Raw genomic sequence first — 21261 nt, 5'->3', positions numbered from 1 at the left:
AGCAGCCAAATAGGGAACAATGGCTCTAATTGAGAATGATTACAAAAAGTAAAATCTGATAGTTTTTATTGCCAACATCAAAGTGAAGTTCAATTGGCTGTTGTGGAAGGGCTGAAAGGCCCATTTTTTTATCATGGTGCCCTTATTTTGTGAGACAGGCCATTTGTATAGCTTCGAATTTGACACTGACAGGTAAAGATTATTGAAAGTAAACACATTTTAAGAAAGGCATGAGACGATTCTAACAGTTTTAGATGCTTAAAGACAGCCACATAACCTGATAAAAATCAAGTGAGTGTCCTCAGAGAATAAGGGTGAGGAATAGGTCCTCCAAGAAGTTCTAAGTATTAGAGAGGAGAAGTTAACAAATCAACCTGTCTAAATGTATATATTGGTTGACTGTATAGAACAAGAAGAGTTTAGTAAACTCACCTAATAGATGTTAATTAAGTTTAGTTTTGGGGAAGTTTTTATTTTCCTCAAAGAAAACAGCTGACTCCTATGTCACCTTTAACAGTATTGGACACGTGGATAACTAGAATATGGACTACACATTGGTTTGCCTGGGAAGATTCTATTAATAAGTGTGAAAGTCTGTTGCAAGTGATGTGTTAAATGTCATAGAAGATTGAGCCTATATGACGGAATTATAAAACAACTGGAGAAATAGTCTTTAAACAGAAAATAGAACTTTGAGAGATGTTCTAAATGCTGGAATATACCATTTACATTTTTTAAGAGTAATGACAAGACTTAAAATTAAAACTCAACCTAAATGCAAATGGCAATAACAATTTGTAGGACAAAAGAGAAGCAAAAATATAGCTTTCAGAGTTACATATTTTAAAAATATTCTTTGTTTAGCTGTTTCTATGAAGTAAAGGAGCTCCAAAAGTTTTTTCATTAACATATCAATGCCAGTACATGAAATGGAGCAGGGTCTGAATCCCCAAGCTGCCAATGTTGGGTGAAATCTATTCTGCTGCTGGTTTTCATGGCCTGTGAGTTAAGAATTGTTTTGCATTTTTAAGTGGTTGGAAAAAAATAAAAAGAAAAATATTTCATGACACATGAGAATTATATGAAATTCAAAATGTAGTGTTGGTAAATAAAGTTTTTTTCTGGGGACAGAGCCATATCTAAATTTATGTAATGTCTATGGCTATTTTCACATGCAAAGACAGAGTGGACTAAAATACTTGCTATTTGGCCTTTTACCAAAAAAGTTTGTCAATACCTGTGTTAGACCTCTGATTATCCCAAACCCACATGAATCTCAGACTCTGGAAAACTGAAGCAGCTCAAACTAAACTCTCAAACACAATAGAACCAAGTAGAAAAAAGAATTAAAATAATTGAGAATTTAGGGTTGAAAGAATTAAATGCACTGAGGAAAAGAAAACTAGATAGATGAAGACTTTCCCACTATGGCATTGTTATTTGCTTTACATGCAAGCGTTCATGAGAGAGTCTGCTAAAGTCTTGAACTTATATGGCTGGTTGTATTGAGTATAATCAAGATTATTTTGAGGAGGAAATTGACATACTCTTTAGACAATAATAGGTCTAATTAAAATTCCTAGTTGTGTGGATATATGCACAATTTCCTCTCCTGTCTCTCTCTCGCTAAATATCTGTAGGGATATATTAAATAATTATAAACTATACCTGTATTAATTTCTTATGTGTCAATGATACCCATATACTTTTTCTGTTTAGCATTCATAGAACATAAAGCAACTTAGACTTGAGATGTTATGTAATTCAGCTTCCCCCATAATGGAGAAATAATTCCCACATCCTTCTTATTCATTTTCATATATCTAAGCTTTTGTAGGATGCCTAATCTATTCTCAGCAGATTTAAGAGTGAGAAGTATATTCATTAATCAAATTAAAATTTGCATCTCAATAGCTTCTACCTTAACTTTGTTATATTTTATTTGAAGAAAAATGTCTACTAATTCTTCTAGGTTCTAGCCATTTCAATATTTAAGCCCTTTGTTTTAGTGCCTATAGTGTTTCTGTTTTCTAGGCCAATTATTCTAATTTGTTCTGACTATTCTTCATCTTTTTGGTTGCCTTCTTTTTATTGAAGTCACCCTCTATCACACCATGCTCTAGAAGTGAATTGTGCAATGAAGAGACACTAGACATCAACCTCAATTTGGACAATAATCTATAAATCTAGTCATAGTTCCAAAGATTTTGTTTGGTAGTTGAATGTCTGACTCAGTACATTTCATGCCTTTCTGACATAAAATTCTGTTAAGCCAGTTTTTCTTCATCTTTTATTTGTGTTAGGAATTTTTATTTATCCACATTAAGTTTTTTAGTTTCCATTCCATTGATTTAGGGTCTTCAGATACTTTGGAGTATTAACATCCCAGACTGTCACATTAGCTATTTATGCCATCTTTGTATCATTTCCAAATTTTAAAAGGATGTATTCCTTTATTACCTTAAACGACTGAGTAAAATAAACAATATAAATCAAGAGATCAATTTCTCTTGTCATTGGAGAATTCCTAATAAGTTGAAATGTTCTATTAATTGATTCTCTTAGGTATCATTCATTATGTAACCCAAAATTCTCTTGAATGAATCAATATTTTTCTCAGTTTTTATTTAATAAATTCATAATGTTATAAAGATTTTGAAAAGGGCGTTCTTGCTGAAATAGAAGTAATAGTGAAAGGAAGAAACGCAGCATATTTTAGTGATTTGAGGCATGTGTTCTGAAAAAAGACTACTTGGATTTGCATTTCGACTTTATCACCTCCAACCAGTGTGACCATAGACAAATTATTTAATATATTTGTATTTTATGTAATAACAGCACTACCCCATTAGGTTGTCATAAAGATTAAATTACTATTTATTTAATCTTTGGAAGTCTTTATATACCGACATTATTTTCTTCTCATTACTATTTTGTTTTCTCTCCAAGTATCCAAAATCATTTGTTTAAAAGTAAGTTCTAGAATTTTGCAGGGAATCCCTGTCAAGCCTGTGAAATATAGTCATACTTCTGTGGTGAGACCTCTGTCTCTCTGACTTTCTAATTTTTTTGTTCTGCTCATTTTACCTAATAAAAATTTTATACACAGCTTTATTTTAATCAGGACTTTTGGGTTTGTAGTGCATAGTATGCAAAGCAGATTTTTAAATGCATTTTAAGATTTTTTTCAGAGATAACATAGAATTGTTTTTGAGAAATATGATGACATTCAAATTACCCTACATTGTTGGATACACATCTTTCTTCTTATGACACATTACAGTTTTCTGAAAATAGGGAATATGACTTAAATTCGTTAATTTTCTTTGCTGATCTGTTATGTGTCTCTGTGTGTGTCTGTGCATGTGTGTGTGAGAGAGAGACTTTGTGACATTCTCATTTAAAGAATTAAGCATTGAAAAACGCTGTTTATAATTGTAGTCATACTTTAAAGCAAGTTCTTAAAATACTGTATTAGGAAACAGGATGTTACTTGCATGAAGTTTAAAATGTGAAAAGATTATAAAAACCACAACCAGAGTGACCTAATTCACAAAGTAGAGTGAATCTTAGAGCAATGTGACATCATATACTTCATGTTTGTTTTTAGTTACAGAATAGTTTATTCTTTGTACAAACATAAAAATCTCCAAGTGTATGCAGAGCTTTTAGACATAAATTTTTTTCACAAAAATTTATTTAATTTTACTTGGTTTTAAAAAATAATAAGTATGTTCTCTTTAGGTTTATTTGAATATTGATATTAAATATGAAAAAAAAGATGTTAACCTAAAAAAGAAAGTATTACAACACAACCACCACTAATGAAACATCTAGGCCTTGGAATACATCACATGTTTAAATGCTTGATTTTATAATAATACTAAAAAAGAAACTCATTGTTCACATTTGGAGAATTTGGGGGGAGCTGATGTTTTTAAAGGACAATAAAGGCTTAAAGATAAATACATGGAAGGGATCAAGCATTTTTCCTGCCTTTTCCATAAAAACTGATCCTAAGAATAACCAAATGATTCATGAGGTAACTTTGTGATCATAGAAACCTTCTAGAAAATAAGTGTGTAGGAAATTACAAGCCCTAATGAAGTGATGAATTGCGACCATGATCATCAGTGGTGGCTGGCATCATAAAAGGCAACCAAGCAGACATTACGCTTATTATAGAAGCTTGCAACGCCATCTATGAAGTAGTCGTACCCCCACATCAACTTGAACTAAGCCTCCAGAGGTAACTATGCAGGAAACTCAAGGGTCAAAGGAACATTGGGATGAATTAGACTCATCAAGGGAACTGCAGATGAGAGGCTCATAGTGGTGGTGGCCTGTAAGAACATACATTTGTTCCTTACTAAGTTAAACATTGACTTTAAACATTTACCATGCAGGAGAGATTGATGCCAGTTAAAGGCAACGCTGGTCAAATCAGCACTTACCTTTTTTTCCTTGCTGTTCTTCCTTCATCTCTATATCCCTTGGCTGTAGTAAAGAAAGAAGTCCTACCTTTTAATTAAGATGCCAGTATTTATTGTCAGATGGTGCTGAATTATAATTCCTGAGTCAAGATTTTATTTTGCTGCTTAAAGTAAATTTATATGATCAAATAGCAACCTAAAAAGTTACAAGGCTATGTGAATTTTCATACACACTTGGGAAAAATATAGTCCCCTACCACCAATGAGTAAGTTCAAAGAGACAACAGGAGAATAAAGTTAAGTTGTTTCAGATTATATTAAGTTGTTTCACGGGGCCTTGCCAGTTTCATGTTTAGAAAACTTGAGTATTTATGGAGTTCCATAATCAAAGTTTTTTTAAAAGCTATGTAAATATTATTTGGGGCTTCCTCAGCTATGGAATCTTGATTTGGGCTGCCTGGTCCTCAACTAGGTGTAAGCATGCTGACATCATTGACTGTCTCTTAAAAGTACTTTTAAGCATTTTTATGAATACAGGATTCCAATTCTGCTATTTGTCTTCTTTGCACATTTTTCCAAAGCAAAGGAATTTGAACACCACTCTTAGTGTCAATGATGTTGCATTTCACTAACAACATTTACCAGGTGTGATATATGCTCCATGGGGACAATAATTTTTGTCAGTTTTGTTTAATTTTATGTAACCAGAACCTAGATCCTGCCTGGTACATAGTAAGTGTTCAGTAAATACTCATTGAACTAATGTATTTGAGCCTGAGTTTTCTTAAAGCTGAGAAGTTTTGGTTATATAAAGTGCTGGTCAACTTCATCAATTTTATAAATTAAAAGTTATATGAAGATAACATTTAGCCTGGGCACGGTGGCTCACAGCTGTAATCCCAGCACTTTGGGAGGCCTAGGCTGGTGGATCACTTAGACCAGCCTGACCGACATGCTGAAACCCCGTCTCTGCTAACAATACAAAAAATTAATCAAGTTTGGTGGCAGACGCCTGTAATCCCAGCTACTCAGAGGCCGAGGTAGGAGAATTGCTTGAACCGGGGAGGTGGAGGTTGCAGTGAGCCGAGATTGTGCCACTGCACTCCAGCCTGGGTGACAGAGCAAGACTCTGACTCAAAAAAACAAACAACAACAACAAAAATTTAATATTACAAATTGTTTTCCCACTTCTATATCCTGTTCAGTTGGGGAATCTCTATTGAAAAACAAAAAATGAAGAGAATTAAAAGGAGAGCAAAATAAATAAAAGCTAAATGAAATAATCCTTTAGAGAAATGAGTTGTGATTATACTTACCCTAAGAAAATATTTTAATTTGATAAAATATAATACATTTTTAAGGTGGAGAGAGGGCAACTGAGATAATGCAATTTTTAAAATGTTTAATCACATGTGTGTAGTACTGAACATTTTACACTGTTTATTTTAGAATTTGAGTATGTTGTTTTTGAATTCTATTTTTGATTCTGAATTATCCTACACACCAAATACTTCTTGTTCTTCCCAGAGGCAAAAATGCAGCTTTTCCTTTTTTGTTCTCCTGTTACTATTAGTTTATTAGTATGACCTTTTTTTTTTTTTCAGTGAAAGTGCTCCTCTTAAATTTTCATTTATTATTGTGGCGAGTTTTATAAAGATGGAACATTGCAAAAGATTGTGTTTTATTGATTGGTGAAGTTGATGCAGGACTATAAAGGAGTGTGTTGAAGTATTAAATTAAATATTCGTTCTCTCTGTCCTGCTTCAGCCCCTTATTGGACGTTAAAGGGTATTACACAAATGAAATGATAAATCCAGTTTACATAGTTTTCTTATAGACATTGAACTGCTTCTTTCTTATTATGTCTGAATAAAACTCATTATCTATTTTGTTTCAGTAATAATTATGAGATTCCCTCCTAAGCAATTCTTTATTGTCTCCATTATTCTCCATCTTATAGAATACTCTGGAAAGGCAAGCATATAAATATGATAAAAGAATTAAGCTGTTGAAATAAATTAATTTATTGTGCAACAATGTATTCAAATCTTACTTGCTCAATGGATTTTACTTTAATGAAATTCTTCAAAGAACAATACATTAGGTTCCAAAGATTGAAATTATACATTAAGTAAAATGACTGAATATGTTGTGTCTCAATTTATAGAAAGTTTCAATTGAATAGTTAAGCTTTTAAATCATAAAAATTTGCATAAATTAAAATATTTTCTTCAAATAACAGTATTAACTATTGTTTTTGTATCCTTTGTTCTTGAACACAAAACTACAATTAAAGCAAAAACTAAGTTAAAGGTAAATTAAATACTATTATTTTACTTATACATATTTACTGAGCTTTATTATGCTTTTAAAATGCATTTTACGTAAAGATTTCAATCTAATTTATTTTTACTTAGTATAATATGCCTTTTTAAGAGTATTTTGGATGTGTAAATGAATAACTGAACAATTCATGAATTAAAGGGATGATCACAGACAACTTTGACATTTAAGTACATTGACTAATAAAGCATTTTTCTACTTATATGGGAAATGTTAAAATAAACAAGGAATTATTTTAATGGCATAATAATTGTTTCCAGAGATTTATGCATTAAATATTTAAGCATTTTATGAGTTAAATATCTCAGAAAAATTATATTCTCATGCTTTCCATTAGCACTACTAAGAAATCTATTATGACAGGAAAATCAGACTTGCAAAATCATTTTAGAGAGACTGATTTATTTCAAGATTGTACTTTATGTCTGTTCAGCCAAACATGCATTAACATAATTATTAAGAAAAATATTAAAATTTATTGATAGATAAGCATTGATGTGAGTGAACTTTGGAATAAAATAGAATGGTTAATTTAGAAAATTCTCTTTATACAAAAATATATCAATGCATTTTCTTAAATACACACCATGTATTTCTGTGTAATCCAAGTGCTAACAGTTAGGTGTATTAGGAATTAGCTCTAAAGCTTAGACAAACTATGCTTCTATTAGAATTTCAAGAAATCAAGATTAGACTTTAAGAGTATATCTCTGGACATGTATGCAGTTAGCTGCAGTATTGTTTCTTGATATATTTATACAAATTATAAAGGAGTTCTACATATAGCCTTATAAATGCATCCTCTATGATAAGTGCACAAATACTCCAAAACCATACACAACTAAACTTTTGAATTATGGCGTGGCTAACACAAGCCAAGATTGTCTTTTGATTTGTGATTACAATGATTTGATATGAGAATATTGCCATTTGAAACTTCTTTATAGTTTAGGGTAATTATAATTAGAAGACAGGAAGTAAGTTTTGGCATCCAGATGTGAAGTTTCTGCTCTTTTAAGTCATATACATGTTTGTTTTTTAAAACTGTTGGTCGTTTGTTTGCCTTAGACATTTTAGAAGCATACATGCTTCATTTTGTTAGTTTGGAAAAGTAACTGATAATGTATTCGTTTTCCATGTTACCTGTGATAAAGATTTCAAAATATCTTGATCTGCGAACTGTAAAGTTGGATGCCATCTTTCTGTAGTATCCTAGCGTGTAACAAATGCATACATGTTATAAACGTCTCTGAACAAGTTAGTTTCAAATTTTAATATCTGGGATGTATGTTTGTCTTTGTCCCCCCTTGTTTTCTCTCTCCTCTTCCCATCTCTTCTCTCTGTCTCTTTCTCTTTCTCTCTCCCTCCCACTTATTTGCATATTTGCAGTATTTTAAGTGGAAACCCCACATAACTTCAGATGGAAAATATATTGTGTGTTGCTTACATTTACCTACATATCAATTTTGCTATTTGCAGAAAATAAAGCACTTAATTGTTAACCCTGATCAATTAAGGTAAAGGGCTAATGCTTTTTAGTATAATACTAACAATACGTCTGCCTTCTGTGGGAGTTTATTGTCTTTTACAGAAGCCTATCAGCACATATTAGCTCTGTACAAAAAACTCTTATAGTTCAACAAGTTATCATTACGACAAGATTGTAATACGCATTGCAACTTTCGAGATTAAAATTTAATTGACCTCTTTTTACTTTTCCTTTACAATATTGTTTTGTCATGAAGCTTCTTATAGCGCTTTTTTTTTTTTAATTCCATGGAATATATGTTAGGAAACCATTTTATGACATGGATTTGGGAAAAGGGCTTGGCTATTTTTTCTGGTTATTTTCATTTTATTTGTCAGGGTCTTCAAAATGAAGTCTCAGCATATCTGTTGAAGATGTTTATTGGCAATGTACATCATTGAAAAATTAAAAGAGTGTGACAAAAGTACAGCTCAATCTTGGTTCCATATTAAAATCATAGGGAGAGATTTAAAAATATACTGAAGTCTGGGTCCCATTTTAGACGTAGTGTATTAGATTTCTAGGGCCACTGTAACAAAGAACCAGAAACTGGGTACCTTAAAACCACAGAAATTTATTGTCTCTCATTATTGGAGTCTAGAAGTTCAAAATCAGGAGTTCATGAGGACCATGCTCCCTTTGAGATTCTAGGTAGAATCCTTCGCTTTCTATAGCTTCTGGTAGCAGCTGGCAATCCTTGCCATTCCCTGGCTTGAAGCTGCACAAGTTTAATCTCTTCCTCTATGGTCACATGACATTCTTCCCTCCTATCTTCACATCTACTTGTAAGGACACGACTCACGTGGGATTAAAAGCCACCCTAATCCAGTATGTTCTCATCTTAACTGATTATGTCTGCAAAGACTCAGTTTTCAAGTACATTCATATTGATAGGGACCAAAGGTTAGGGCTTCAACAGATCTTTTTGGGGAACACAATTAAGCCATAATACTCAGTAAACCAGAATCTCTGGGAGTGAAACTCAAGCATAAGCACATTTAAGAACATGCCAGGTGATTCTGATGTGCAGCAGGATTTCAAACCATCTTGGTGCTAATGGTATCACTTTGACCAAAGATGAGCACGATCATCATTCTCACTGGCAGTAGAAAACCTGGAACCTCCTATTTGTTTTCCATATTAAGTTAACATTGACATTTTGGAAACATTAGCCTCCTACAGGCCAATTACATTTTAGATTTTTTTTCTCTATTTCGTAATTGCATATTTTCTCCCTAATAAGGAATAACGTACTAATTATTTATAAGTACATTATACATCTACATACTTTATATAGTTTTCTTCCACACTTTTAACTATTTATTATTACAAAGACAGTTCATCAAGGCCTGTGTCTGTTAATAACTGAGGGTATAAATATTTTGCTGCTCAAAGTAGAAAATGTTCACCAATGGGTACCTTCTTTCTTAATCTGTAATTCCATTTATAATAGCTAATTGGAGACACTTATAGAATCTACTTGCAGATTTGTCTAATGGAGAATGTACAGAGCTTAGAGAGGGAGGTGTGGAGAGAGACAAGACTGTTGACATAAAATAGAGTATCAGGAAGCACAGTACCAAATTTCCCTGGGACATGATTGATATATATTTCATAAATGTGCCCTTAATACAGTTGTGTGGTTGAATTGAAGCTAGGTGTGGTAGGTACTCTGAGAATTATTTAAACCAAAGAAAATTATTCCAATATTAAATAATAATCCATTTCCGTGATGCCTTAAAATGTGACTGAGTATGTCCAGAGCAGTACTAGGATGGAATACCTGTTAAAAACTCCTCTGGTATTATTATTATGGTCAGTCATGTTGATAATGTGTTTATTACATGATCTTTAGATACTTGCAGAAATAAGGGAATATATTTAAAGATTTCTTCAAAATGATAAATAATCCTTCTTTATTCTCCGAAATCTTTGTTGTCTAATGGGTTCTTATTTGGTTATTTTTGGGCGTCTTCCTAGGGCTTACTTTTTCTCCAGAGTGGATTGACATTCGCCATTACTGCAGTCACGCTTACCTGTAGAACATAGTTTCATAGACCATCTTTTTCTACTTTATTTGGCTTGCTCAAGATAAACATATCTTTTAGTACAGTTAAATGCTGATGAAGTAAAGTGTTTATTCTCTTTACATTTCTTATTGTATTGAGAAAAAACAACATTCATTAAGTAAAGATCTGTTGTATTTAACATCTTTTCTACCCTCCTTCCCTCTCTTGCTGGTGCAGGAGCGTGTTCCTGATAGCCCCTCACCTGCCCCCTCTCTGGAGGAGGGGAGAAGGCCTGGCAGTCACCCATCATCACATCGCAGCAGCAGCGTGTCCAGCTCCCCTGCTCGGACTGAGAGCTCTTCTGACAGAATCCGTAGGTCTCATACTTCTACTTGTCACCGTTTTAAACTTTATTAGGGTTCAGCGGGTTTTTCTAATCAACATGCCCTCATTCCAAATAGATCTCAGATGGATCATGTTCTGAACTCTGTAGCAATAGCCATCTCTCAAAATTATGTTTCCCAGTTTGCAATATCGTGAGGTATGATACTACATTAACAGGTCCTGATATAAATTTCCTCTCTTTGATGCCACATATAAAGATTTGAGCTATGAAACAGAGAAAATAAGTAACCTTTTAGATTGGTTTCTGAAGTAAACACAACCAATTCTCAAATATCTAGTGTCTTGGTACACTGTTTATGGATTATTCAACATCATTCCTCAAATCCTACTCTACCATTTTTGTAATTCACTGACTTTTAAATTTTATCCTTGTGTTAATGGAGATATCCACAAAGAGAAATAAGTTAAATTCAAAATACTAAATTTAAAAAGCATACATTTCTAAGTCATTCAGGTGGTCAATGGATTAAATAATTTGAAATTAGCTAAGTTTGAGAATTTGAATTAGTAAAAATCAATAATGCATAGTATTGTCATATATTGTTATTTTTAAAATTTGGAAAGTAGGGCTGTGTGTTATCTTATAATATTTTCACAATATTTAATCTTGGTAGTTATGGCCAAGAAAATTAAGAATAAAGTTAAAATGCCATCCAATTAACAAGTGATTTTTGTGTCTGTACAATAATCTCAGATTGTTCTTTTGATAAATGACTATATTAGAAGAGAAAAACTTGTTTGATAAAACCTATATATATTGCTTATTTCCAGAATTTAGCTATTATTTTATGCAATTATGTTTATAGCATACACTTCATCTAATTGGACAAAGTTTATTTAAGTTATTTGGTTGTCGAGAATATTTTCATAATAGGAAAGCATTTTCTAGAAAGTCACTTTATAGGTTATAAAGGAATGTATGCATAAAGTGAAAATTGTTGATCTGGGAGCTATTGAAGTGGATAATTTAAAGATTAAGTTGAATGCTATGTAAATAATTATAAATAAAAGATAGTCAATTATTGGCAATTATATAGTTCAACATAATACTAAATATATATACTTGCTTTGGCCTGCTGAAAACCTATTTCCTTAATTTTATAACTTTATATACAATTTTAAAACAGTTTTCAAATAAAATATTTACTGTATATTTTTATGGTATGTTGACACTAGAATCAGAAATTTAATGATAAATATTGGTTTCATTATAAGATATTGTCATTGGAAAGTAGCTGTCCTAGAGAAAAAAAAAATTGGAATAAAATGAAAATGACGGACAGATGGGGGAAGATTTGAATGAGTTTTGTTATACATTCATGTTATTTTAGTAATGGTAATATTCTTTTTTCAATTTTTGATAGAAACAAAGGAGACATTTTTGTATGCCTGGGACACCATAATTGTTGAAATGGAAATACATCCACATCCACACACATACATATATATGTACATATATGTAGCATATTACTTTAAAATAATTTTAAACTAACAGAAAATTTTCAAATATAATGCAAATCATTCTTATGTGTTTGTCATCCTGATTTACCTCATCAGTCAACCAATCAAGTTCTCTGAAAGTGATATCTCAATAAAGGCATAATGTCACCTAGTGCTTCTGTCATAGATTTAATACAACTTTACCTCAAATTCATCATCGTTTATCTTCTAGAAACAAGAACATTATTTTACATAAGAGAAAAATGATCAAAATCAGGAAAATAACATTATTATAGTACTAAAATTTGAACTACAGTTTTTATTTAAATTGCACTGGTTTTCCCACCAATATTTTTTAAAGCAAGATTTTTTTTTTCTAGCTGCAAAAGCCAATCTATGATCACACACTACAATTAGTTGTCATATTCTCTTAGTATTCTTTAATCTGGAACAGTTCCTTAGTCCATTTTGTCTTTCAGTAACTTTTTTTATTTTTTAGTACAGGCCATTTATTTTGTAGAATGTCCCTCAGTTTGGATTTTTTTATGTTTCCTTTTGATTAGACTTAGGTTATGGATGTTTGGTGGGAATCACACAGCTGTGATAGTGTGTCCTTCTTAGTGAATCATTTCAGGAAACACACATTTCTACAATATCAGCAATAACTTTATCACTTTCTTAAGGTGGTGACTACTAGGTTTCTCTATTGCAATATTACTTGTTGTTGTTGATGTTTACCTTTGTAGATAGTGAGTGTCTGGTGAGAAAAATATCTTAAGACTATGCAAATATTCTGTTCTTTACCGAACTTCCATTCACTAGTTTTAGAATTATCCCTTGATCCTGAAACAATTATTATTAATGGTGTTTGCTAAATAGCAATTTCTACTATATTATTCTTATATTTTAAAAATTTATATTTTCCAGATAAAAATCTTGTTTTATGCAAAATAAAAATAAAGTGAGGTGATGTCATTTTCAATATTTTCTGCATATTCTGACAAATTATCGTGTTTATCAGTTATCACAGTGTTTTTAGGGATAGATAATAAATTTAAAGTTAAACCATTATATTAATATTATAGTTACTGTTAAGTCCAAGAGAGTTTAATTGACTTATTGGAACCTTGTGTGTTATGGTGTTTTTGTGTTTTGTTTTGTTTGTTTTCCTTTCGGCCATAATAGCGGTCCATCAGAATGGGTTGTCCATGAACCAGATGCTGATGGGCTTATCACCAAATGTACTTCCTGGGCCCAAAGAGGGAGATTTGGCCGGTCATGACATGGGACATGAGTCAAAAAGGATGCATATTGAAAAAGGTAATGTATGATTATATATTCCTTGTTTTTCCCGATTCAATAGATTTTAGAACTAGATTTTAATCACACAATGAAGTCTATCTCTACATCATGTAAAAAAAAAAGCATATAAATGTTTTAAAAATCCACACTATTAAGTACAAATTAAACCTATTCATTCAACAAAAAAGAGATATGAATGAAGACCTGCTGCACTTCTCTTACACAACAGGTAAGTTACAATTTAGTTACCAGTACATTAAAAAAAAAAAGTCCCAATTGTTATCTCTCAGTTCCTAAAGGGTCTGCTATTTGACTTTTTCAATAACTTCAGGGTCACTGTCATTTTACTTAGCATGATAGAACAATAACAATATAGAAAGGATTATTCTGTCTTCTTTTGAATTAAAAAAACAGTTTACAGACCAATAAGGAAACAGAAATATATTTTATATGTCAATGTACTACTAGTTGTTTCAAAATATACCAAGAAAGCTCAGGTTCTACATAGCTAAAAAAGTTTCTTATATTTTGTTAATGTCAATCAAACCCATTTTTCACAGGCAAAAATGTGTATTTTCATGCCTTATTTGATAATTCCATGAAAAAATTAAAATATTTTAGTCAGCATATTAGAAATTTATTCTTGGAGATGCAAATACATATTTTCAAATTGTAAGTGTTAAATTGTGGATATAGGAATCTTCCCACCTATTTTTTATTTTAACTTAATATTTTAAACTTTATAAATATAGATAGGATAATTTGCTTATCTTTTTTTGACAAAGCCATCAAATAATCAGTGTTGTGAATACGGGTATTTCTTTGGAAAACATAAAAGGGGCACAATTAATCAGCTGTCAACAAGGAAAGGAAACAAAATTGGGTATTTAAATAATTGAACAGGAATAAATGCATGGAGGGAGATTAAGTTAAGGAGGGGTACCTTCTTCCCACCAAAAAGACTACTCACAAAAAAGTAAAAATGCTTACATAAAACATTTCCCTTTCAGCATAAAAATAGCTCTGCTAAATCCCTTAGGGAGAAGGAGTATATTTCTACAAATTAGATTATTTGAGCTATGGAATGTCAGTGAGAAAACAATAATCTAGGTACTAACATGTTAACATCTAGGCATAATTGAGAAACAGAGACATTAATAAAATTTTTACATTATTTATTGTGAAACTTGATATCAAGTGCTATTTATATTAGGCATTCTAATGCAGTGCACGACTAGGTCGGATGGTCTCTAAATTTTTAACTTACATTTTTTTCACAACCTTTTCATTAACAATAAAGCAGAATGTCATGTATATTATCCATCATATTTATTTTGACCTATACTTTTGATATTTAATCAAAAATCCATGCATAGCAATATTGTAAAAATTAGTATAGTGGGGCTGGGTGTACTGGCTCACACCTGTAATCCCAGCACTTTGGGAGGCTGAGGCGGGCAGATCACGAGGTTAGGAGTCGAGACCAGCCTGACCAATATGGTGAAACTCCGTCTCTACTAAAAATACAAAAATTAGATGGGCGTGATGGTGCGCACCTGTAATCCCAGCTACTCGGGAGGCTGAGGCAGAAGAATTGCTTGAACCCTGGAGGCAGAGGTTGCAGTAAGCCGAGATCGCGCCACTGCACTGCAGCCCGGGTGACAGAGTGAGAGTCCATGTCAAAAAAAAAAAAAAGAAAAGATAAGAAAAATTAGTATACTGGTAAAACATGAAGTTTCATCGAAGACTCAAGTTTTAAGTAATGATATTTAAATATAATAATTAAATGTATGGGTGTCACAATCATTCTCCACTAGGGTTGAGCTAAAGAGTAAAGCCCTAGAAAAAATTATTTGAGTCACTCTTTTCTCAATTTTCCCTTACATACTATTTACCAAGTTTAACTTGGGATGCATAAGAAGGAAGTTAATTTATGTTATACAATGAATGTCAGGATATTAGAGCTAAATTCTCTTGCAGCACCATGGTGGAGAAGGGCTAAGAGAAATATCCAAGTCCAGAGGTGGTAGTGAAGAGAAAAATACAAAAGGAATGACCAGTACTAGAATTGGAATAACAAATCTCACTAGAATTTTTGGTGGAGAGCTTTGTGCAATGTTATCCTTTGAATTGACCTATATGTTTCATAACTATTCCTTTTTCATATGTCAAGATTTCAATCTCTCTACTTATTTTTTATTATTATAATTTTGCCCCCATGGAGCATTTTTTGAGATAATATACTAGGTTGATGATCTAGGCATGTTTTAAAGTACTATTCTAGTAAGCGTTTTGTTATGTGATGCTTTTCTCTTGTGTGTACCTTCTTTTATCTAGTTTTTAATATAGTGAATTAATAGTAAATATTCATAGGCTTTCTAGATTGATAGAAACTACGAAATTAAAAATTGTTTTCTTTCATGACAAAATTTTCATGGGCCTCATAATATCCCTGTAACTTTCCTACAACTCATATCTATATCAAACAGATAACTTCATTTAGAGATAGATATTTGTGGAGAAATTAATTGTATGTTCGTTACATTTTAGGCTTGAACCTATATGTAATTTGCTGCCTGCCAACTAAATTATTCAAACGACAATTAATTCTTTAGAAAACACTGATTCCAAAAATAGATGCCAAAATTTATTTGTACTCTGAGAATCACTGTGGTCTGAAATCTTAAGCATCAGTAACTTAAACATTTTATGTTCTTCTTAATATTAAATAGCTATGGGCTCCATTCTATTAGCCCCAAAAATTAAGTCACCATTAGTTGAAGGACCAGTGGTTTTAACTATTGAGTAAATTCATTCCATTTTAAAAATAAAGAATGCTCACATAAGGTTTTGAGCTTAGGGAGAGTATAATTAAGGCATATATATGCATAAATATATACAATATATATAAAATACAAAAACAAATGTTATATATAAAACAATATAAAATACAAAAATATAAAAATACAAAATACAAAAACAAAATGTTATATATATATAAAACAAAAGTTTTAGGCTTGAATCTATGTCAGTTCGCATCCATATATATGTATATGTATATATATCCCATATATACGTATATGTGTATAATACACATATACGTATATATGTATAATACACATATACGTATATATGTATAATACACATATACGTATATATGTATAATACACATATACGTATATATGTATAATACACATATATGTATAATCTACATATATGTATATATGTACAATATACATATATGTATAATCTACATATATGTATACATGTACAATCTATATATATGCATAATCTACATATATGTATACATGTACAATCTACATATATGTATAATCTACATGTATGTATAATCTACATATATGTATATATGTATAATCTACATATATGTGTAATCTACATATATGTATATATGTATAACCTACATATATGTATAATCTACATATATGTATAATCTACATATATGTATAATCTACATATATGTATATATGTATAATCCCATATATATATGTGTGATTACAGCACCCACCACCACGCCTGGCTAATTTTTGTATTTTTAGTAGAGACAGGGTTTCACGATGTTGGCCAGGCTGGTCTCGAACTCCTGTTCTCAGGTGATCCACCTGCCTTGGCTTCCCAAAGTGCTGAGATTACAGGGCGTGAGCTACCACACCTGGTCTATTAGTTCTGTCTCTTTCTCTCTCTCTCTCTCTCTCTCTATATATATATATATATATATATATATTCACATCCATATATATATATATATATATGCATGAAAACTGTCTTTCAGCTTTTCCAAACATCCGGAGTTCTCAAGAGCTTTCTGTGTTTTAAAACATTGCTGATCTTTTCCCTCATTCTAAATATAGTGGAATAGGCTGTAATAATTGACATTTGTGGTATATAAATAGGCTCACTGTTTCTTGTTGCTAGAGCTCTCTGTTTATCCTCCACACATTTGTCCACTGAAGCTAGTTTACAGTGTTGCTCTCTCATGCATAATTTGTTTTGGTTTTTCTTAAATTGCTGCTACTTTCAACAAATTTTGGAGCACACTTCTTACCTTGCCTGTAACTCAATATGTACATTTTTGTTATTATACAATTTACCTAATTTTTGATTGATCAAAAATTATATATATGATGGAGATAAGCCTATAATATTAACTTCTTCCAATTATAGAAAACTTAAGCATTTATAGTTGTGACTAACTGTTGCATACCTAATTTGTGTTATTGTATTTTGGTCTTGGATTAAGTAGTCCAATGTGATGTAATCAATGAGTAAATATTTACTGAAAGCTAGATATGTGAATGAAAAGAAATGAAATGCAAATCAGTCGCTCTCTTTCTCTGTCTCTCCCTTTCCTCGTTAAAATTATACAGATTTTTTTCTTGATATGTCATTTCTCCTACAGATAAGGCTTTTCTCTTCATTTGTTTTCATAAGAAATAAGAAAACTTTCTTTCACTGGTGACAACTTCAGGAGACCAACATTTCAGAGGCAGGACTAATCTGAGGGAGGCAGGAAATCCAGGGGATTTGCTTCAGGCCATAAAGCACTTCTTTTGTGTCATATTCTGCTTGGTGGGGAATGCTCAAGATTTCCAATGCTCAACATCTTTGTATAAAGACTTTTCATACTGGTAATCTAAAGTGAAGGACACAGCACTAAAGGCAATAATGTAGTTAGCAAACTGGCCATATTTGGCTTTTTGTCTCTTCTTTATATTTTAGTGTTAGCATCCAACCTTATGGACCATTTTCATACAAAGCCTTTTTGAAAGAAAATCATTATGTACCACTTTATTCAAGTTTTTGGAAATAATTTTTGAAATATATTTTTATTTGTGCAGTTCTCATTGTTTAAAAATCCTAACTTAAATCAAGATTGAGTCTTCAAAAATGCAGCAACATGAGTGGAACTACAGGTCATTGTGTTACGTGAGATAAACCAAGCACAGAAAGACAATAAGTACATGTTCTCACATACATGGGAACTACAAAAGCAGATTTCATGAAGGTAGTTAGATTGCTGGTTTCCAGAGGCCGTTTAGAACAGTGGGGAGGAGAGAGGATTAATGGGTCCAAATACACAGTTAGATAGATGAAATAAGACCTAATGTTCAATAAATCAATAGGGTGACTATAGTTTACAGCAATCTATTGTATATTTCAAAATACCTAGAAGAGGATAATTTCAAATATTTCTAGCATAAAGAAAAGACAAATATTTAGGGTGATGGATATCCCAATTCTACTGATTTGATCTTTAAAAATTATGTAAATGTCTTAAACTATCACATGTACTCCCAAAATATATACATCTATTATGTATCAATAAAAAATTAAATTATAAGTAAACAAATGGCTTTTTTCTTTTAAATTCTAAATAGTTCTTATTCAAATTAATTAATACTAAATATTACATACAACAACTATATGGGAGCCTGTTAGTATCTCCTGTGTCTATATAGAATTGCATAGACTAAAAGCCTTTTTTCTTTAAAATTTTCTATATTTTGATAATGTTAACACAAATTATAGGGCCATGAGTATTTTCACTTGTAAAATTCTCTAACACGCAACTTCTCCTTCACTTATACCATCTAAATATATTTTTTGTTGGCATATCTCAAAGTCTCCTATAAAATATTCTATTACCTACCTATGTAATTTTCCTCCTCAGTTTCCATGCCTCGAAAATAAGTGTTGAACTTAGTGCCATCACTTTCAGTTCTGTGATTATAACACTGGACAACAACAACTTTCTTTGGATCCCAGAGCTCTTTCTTAAGTAGATAGCAGATTTCATATGCAAAGCCATAGCTCAGCTTGCTTAAGACACTGGTTTTGTTATTTTATGAATTATTTCTAGGAGCAGAGCTTGTGATAATATTTCAGTGACAATTGAGGAAAATACTTACTGTAAGATATTCATAACAGCCCTGTAAATGATGGGCAATTGGTATAAAATATAGACTATAATATTTATTTACTTTTTACCCATGCACCTTGATGACCATCACGTCACACTGAACTTTCAAGTTTCTCAAATGTCCTCTGTCCTTTCCTACGTGATTCCTGTTTCTTTCCTTACATGGGATATGTATGCCTTCCTATCCACTAGTGTTCAGCCCAAACTTCTTCAGGGCAGGAGCTATGTCTTCTCACCTTCCTTGTATACTTAGCACAGGGTCTGGCATTAGTGGGTACAATAAATTTCTTTTCAGAGTTAAGTGAGATAATATATGTCTGGAGTGCTTGATGCATATAAATATCCAATGGAAACCATTACTACTATCAAGTTAGCTAATGAGCAAGTGGTTTGATTATATAAATTGGAAAATATACATGCTTTAAACCTCTGAATTAGAATATTATCTATTTACAATTCATAATACCACAGTTATCATGATTTACATTTGACCCCAAATAGGAAATTTGAAATTATAATATTGTAGACAGCACTTTGATTACATATAGCTAAAATGTAATGTGTACAGTTTTGGAGGAAAAAATTGCTAAATTAACTACATTAATCAGCTATTTTATATGTCAATGATTGTATTAAAAATAATCTTTATTTATTTAATACAATTTCAATGAACCTAGAATTCATTCAATAAATATATTGAGGAGAAACAAATGTGTGTGGCTGTGTAAATCACAGGTGATAGTGGGTATTAGATGTGAATAGGCTACAAGAGAGTGGGTTAGAAATCAAACAAGATTCCCTCTGATGGGTAGGAATTCTGTCTTTGAACTACTCACACATGCCACTTGTAAAGTAAATTACTACAGTTTTACATAAAGGTTACATTTCCCAGGAATTTATCATATAAGCAATATGAATATTATATTTAAAAATAGAGTCATTTATTAGTGTTGACAACCTCAGTGGTTTCTCAATTATATCTCCAGTACATCTTTTCTATGTTTAGATTTTAGTAACTTTTTTGTATATTTAGAAAACTGAATCACGTTAATATCTACTGATAATTTTCATGCACTATATGTCAAAGAGACAAGAGCAGTCTTATAAATGCTATAAATTTATACATTATAGTAATTTTACTTGTGATCAGATGAGATGCCTTTTCCTCATTTAAAAAAACTATTATTCCACTTAATCTGCTTTATTTTCTTAATACGGTAGGTGTGGAATGACTCACTTCCTCACTGTTTAAGAGATTGTTTTTATATAGTTGTGCAAATAGATAATATTTTTAAAGCATTAAACGTGAGGTAGAGAACAAATTGCTAGTAGACTCACTTATCAGTTTCACATTGAAATTTGCTTCATTTAATGATTTATCAATCATCATAAATTCCCTTATTTTATTGCTTTCATCTAAGATGTGATTGGATAACTTATTATTTGGCTTAATGAATTGGTTATCTCTAGTTTTTTTTTTTTTCCTGCAATTTACTAGCATATTGCTAGTAGATTTCTTTCAGTTTTGCTAGTTTCCAGTTGATAGTTTGCATAGTCTAGTATGGAAGTGATCTACAGAGGAAGGTTATGTGTATTTTTTACTATGTCTATTTGAGTGAGAATTTACCCCAAATTGAAACTTTTTCTTTTTCTTTCTTTTTTCTTTTTGGTGACAGAGTCTTGCTCTGTTGCCCAGGCTGGAGTGCAGTGGCACAATCATGGTTCACTTCAACCTCCACCTCCCGGGTTCAAGTGATCCTTGGGTCTCAGCCTCCCGAATAGCTGGGACTTCAAGCACACGCCACCACACCGGCTACTTTTTGTATTTTTAGTGGAGATGAGGTTTTACCATGTAGGCTAGGC

General features: G+C 31.7%; 1 protein-coding gene across 2 annotated transcripts in view; it reads left to right on the top strand.

The window, feature by feature from the left end:
* Nucleotides 1-21261, top strand: part of DACH1 (dachshund family transcription factor 1) — a 428688-nt gene that overhangs the window by 295280 nt on the left and 112147 nt on the right. For both annotated transcript variants that reach the window (XM_055359454.2, XM_031001245.3), the window contains 2 exons: nucleotides 10551-10686; nucleotides 13344-13478. In XM_055359454.2, the coding sequence (XP_055215429.1) occupies nucleotides 10551-10686; nucleotides 13344-13478 (271 nt within the window). The remainder of the gene's footprint in view (nucleotides 1-10550; nucleotides 10687-13343; nucleotides 13479-21261) is intronic.

This window comes from Gorilla gorilla, chromosome 14 (assembly GCF_029281585.2).
Source record: "Gorilla gorilla gorilla isolate KB3781 chromosome 14, NHGRI_mGorGor1-v2.1_pri, whole genome shotgun sequence".
Classification (NCBI taxonomy): Eukaryota; Metazoa; Chordata; class Mammalia; order Primates; family Hominidae; genus Gorilla; species Gorilla gorilla.
The sequence above is the reverse complement of the archived record's forward strand: the minus strand, read 5'-3'. Positions and strand labels throughout refer to the sequence as shown.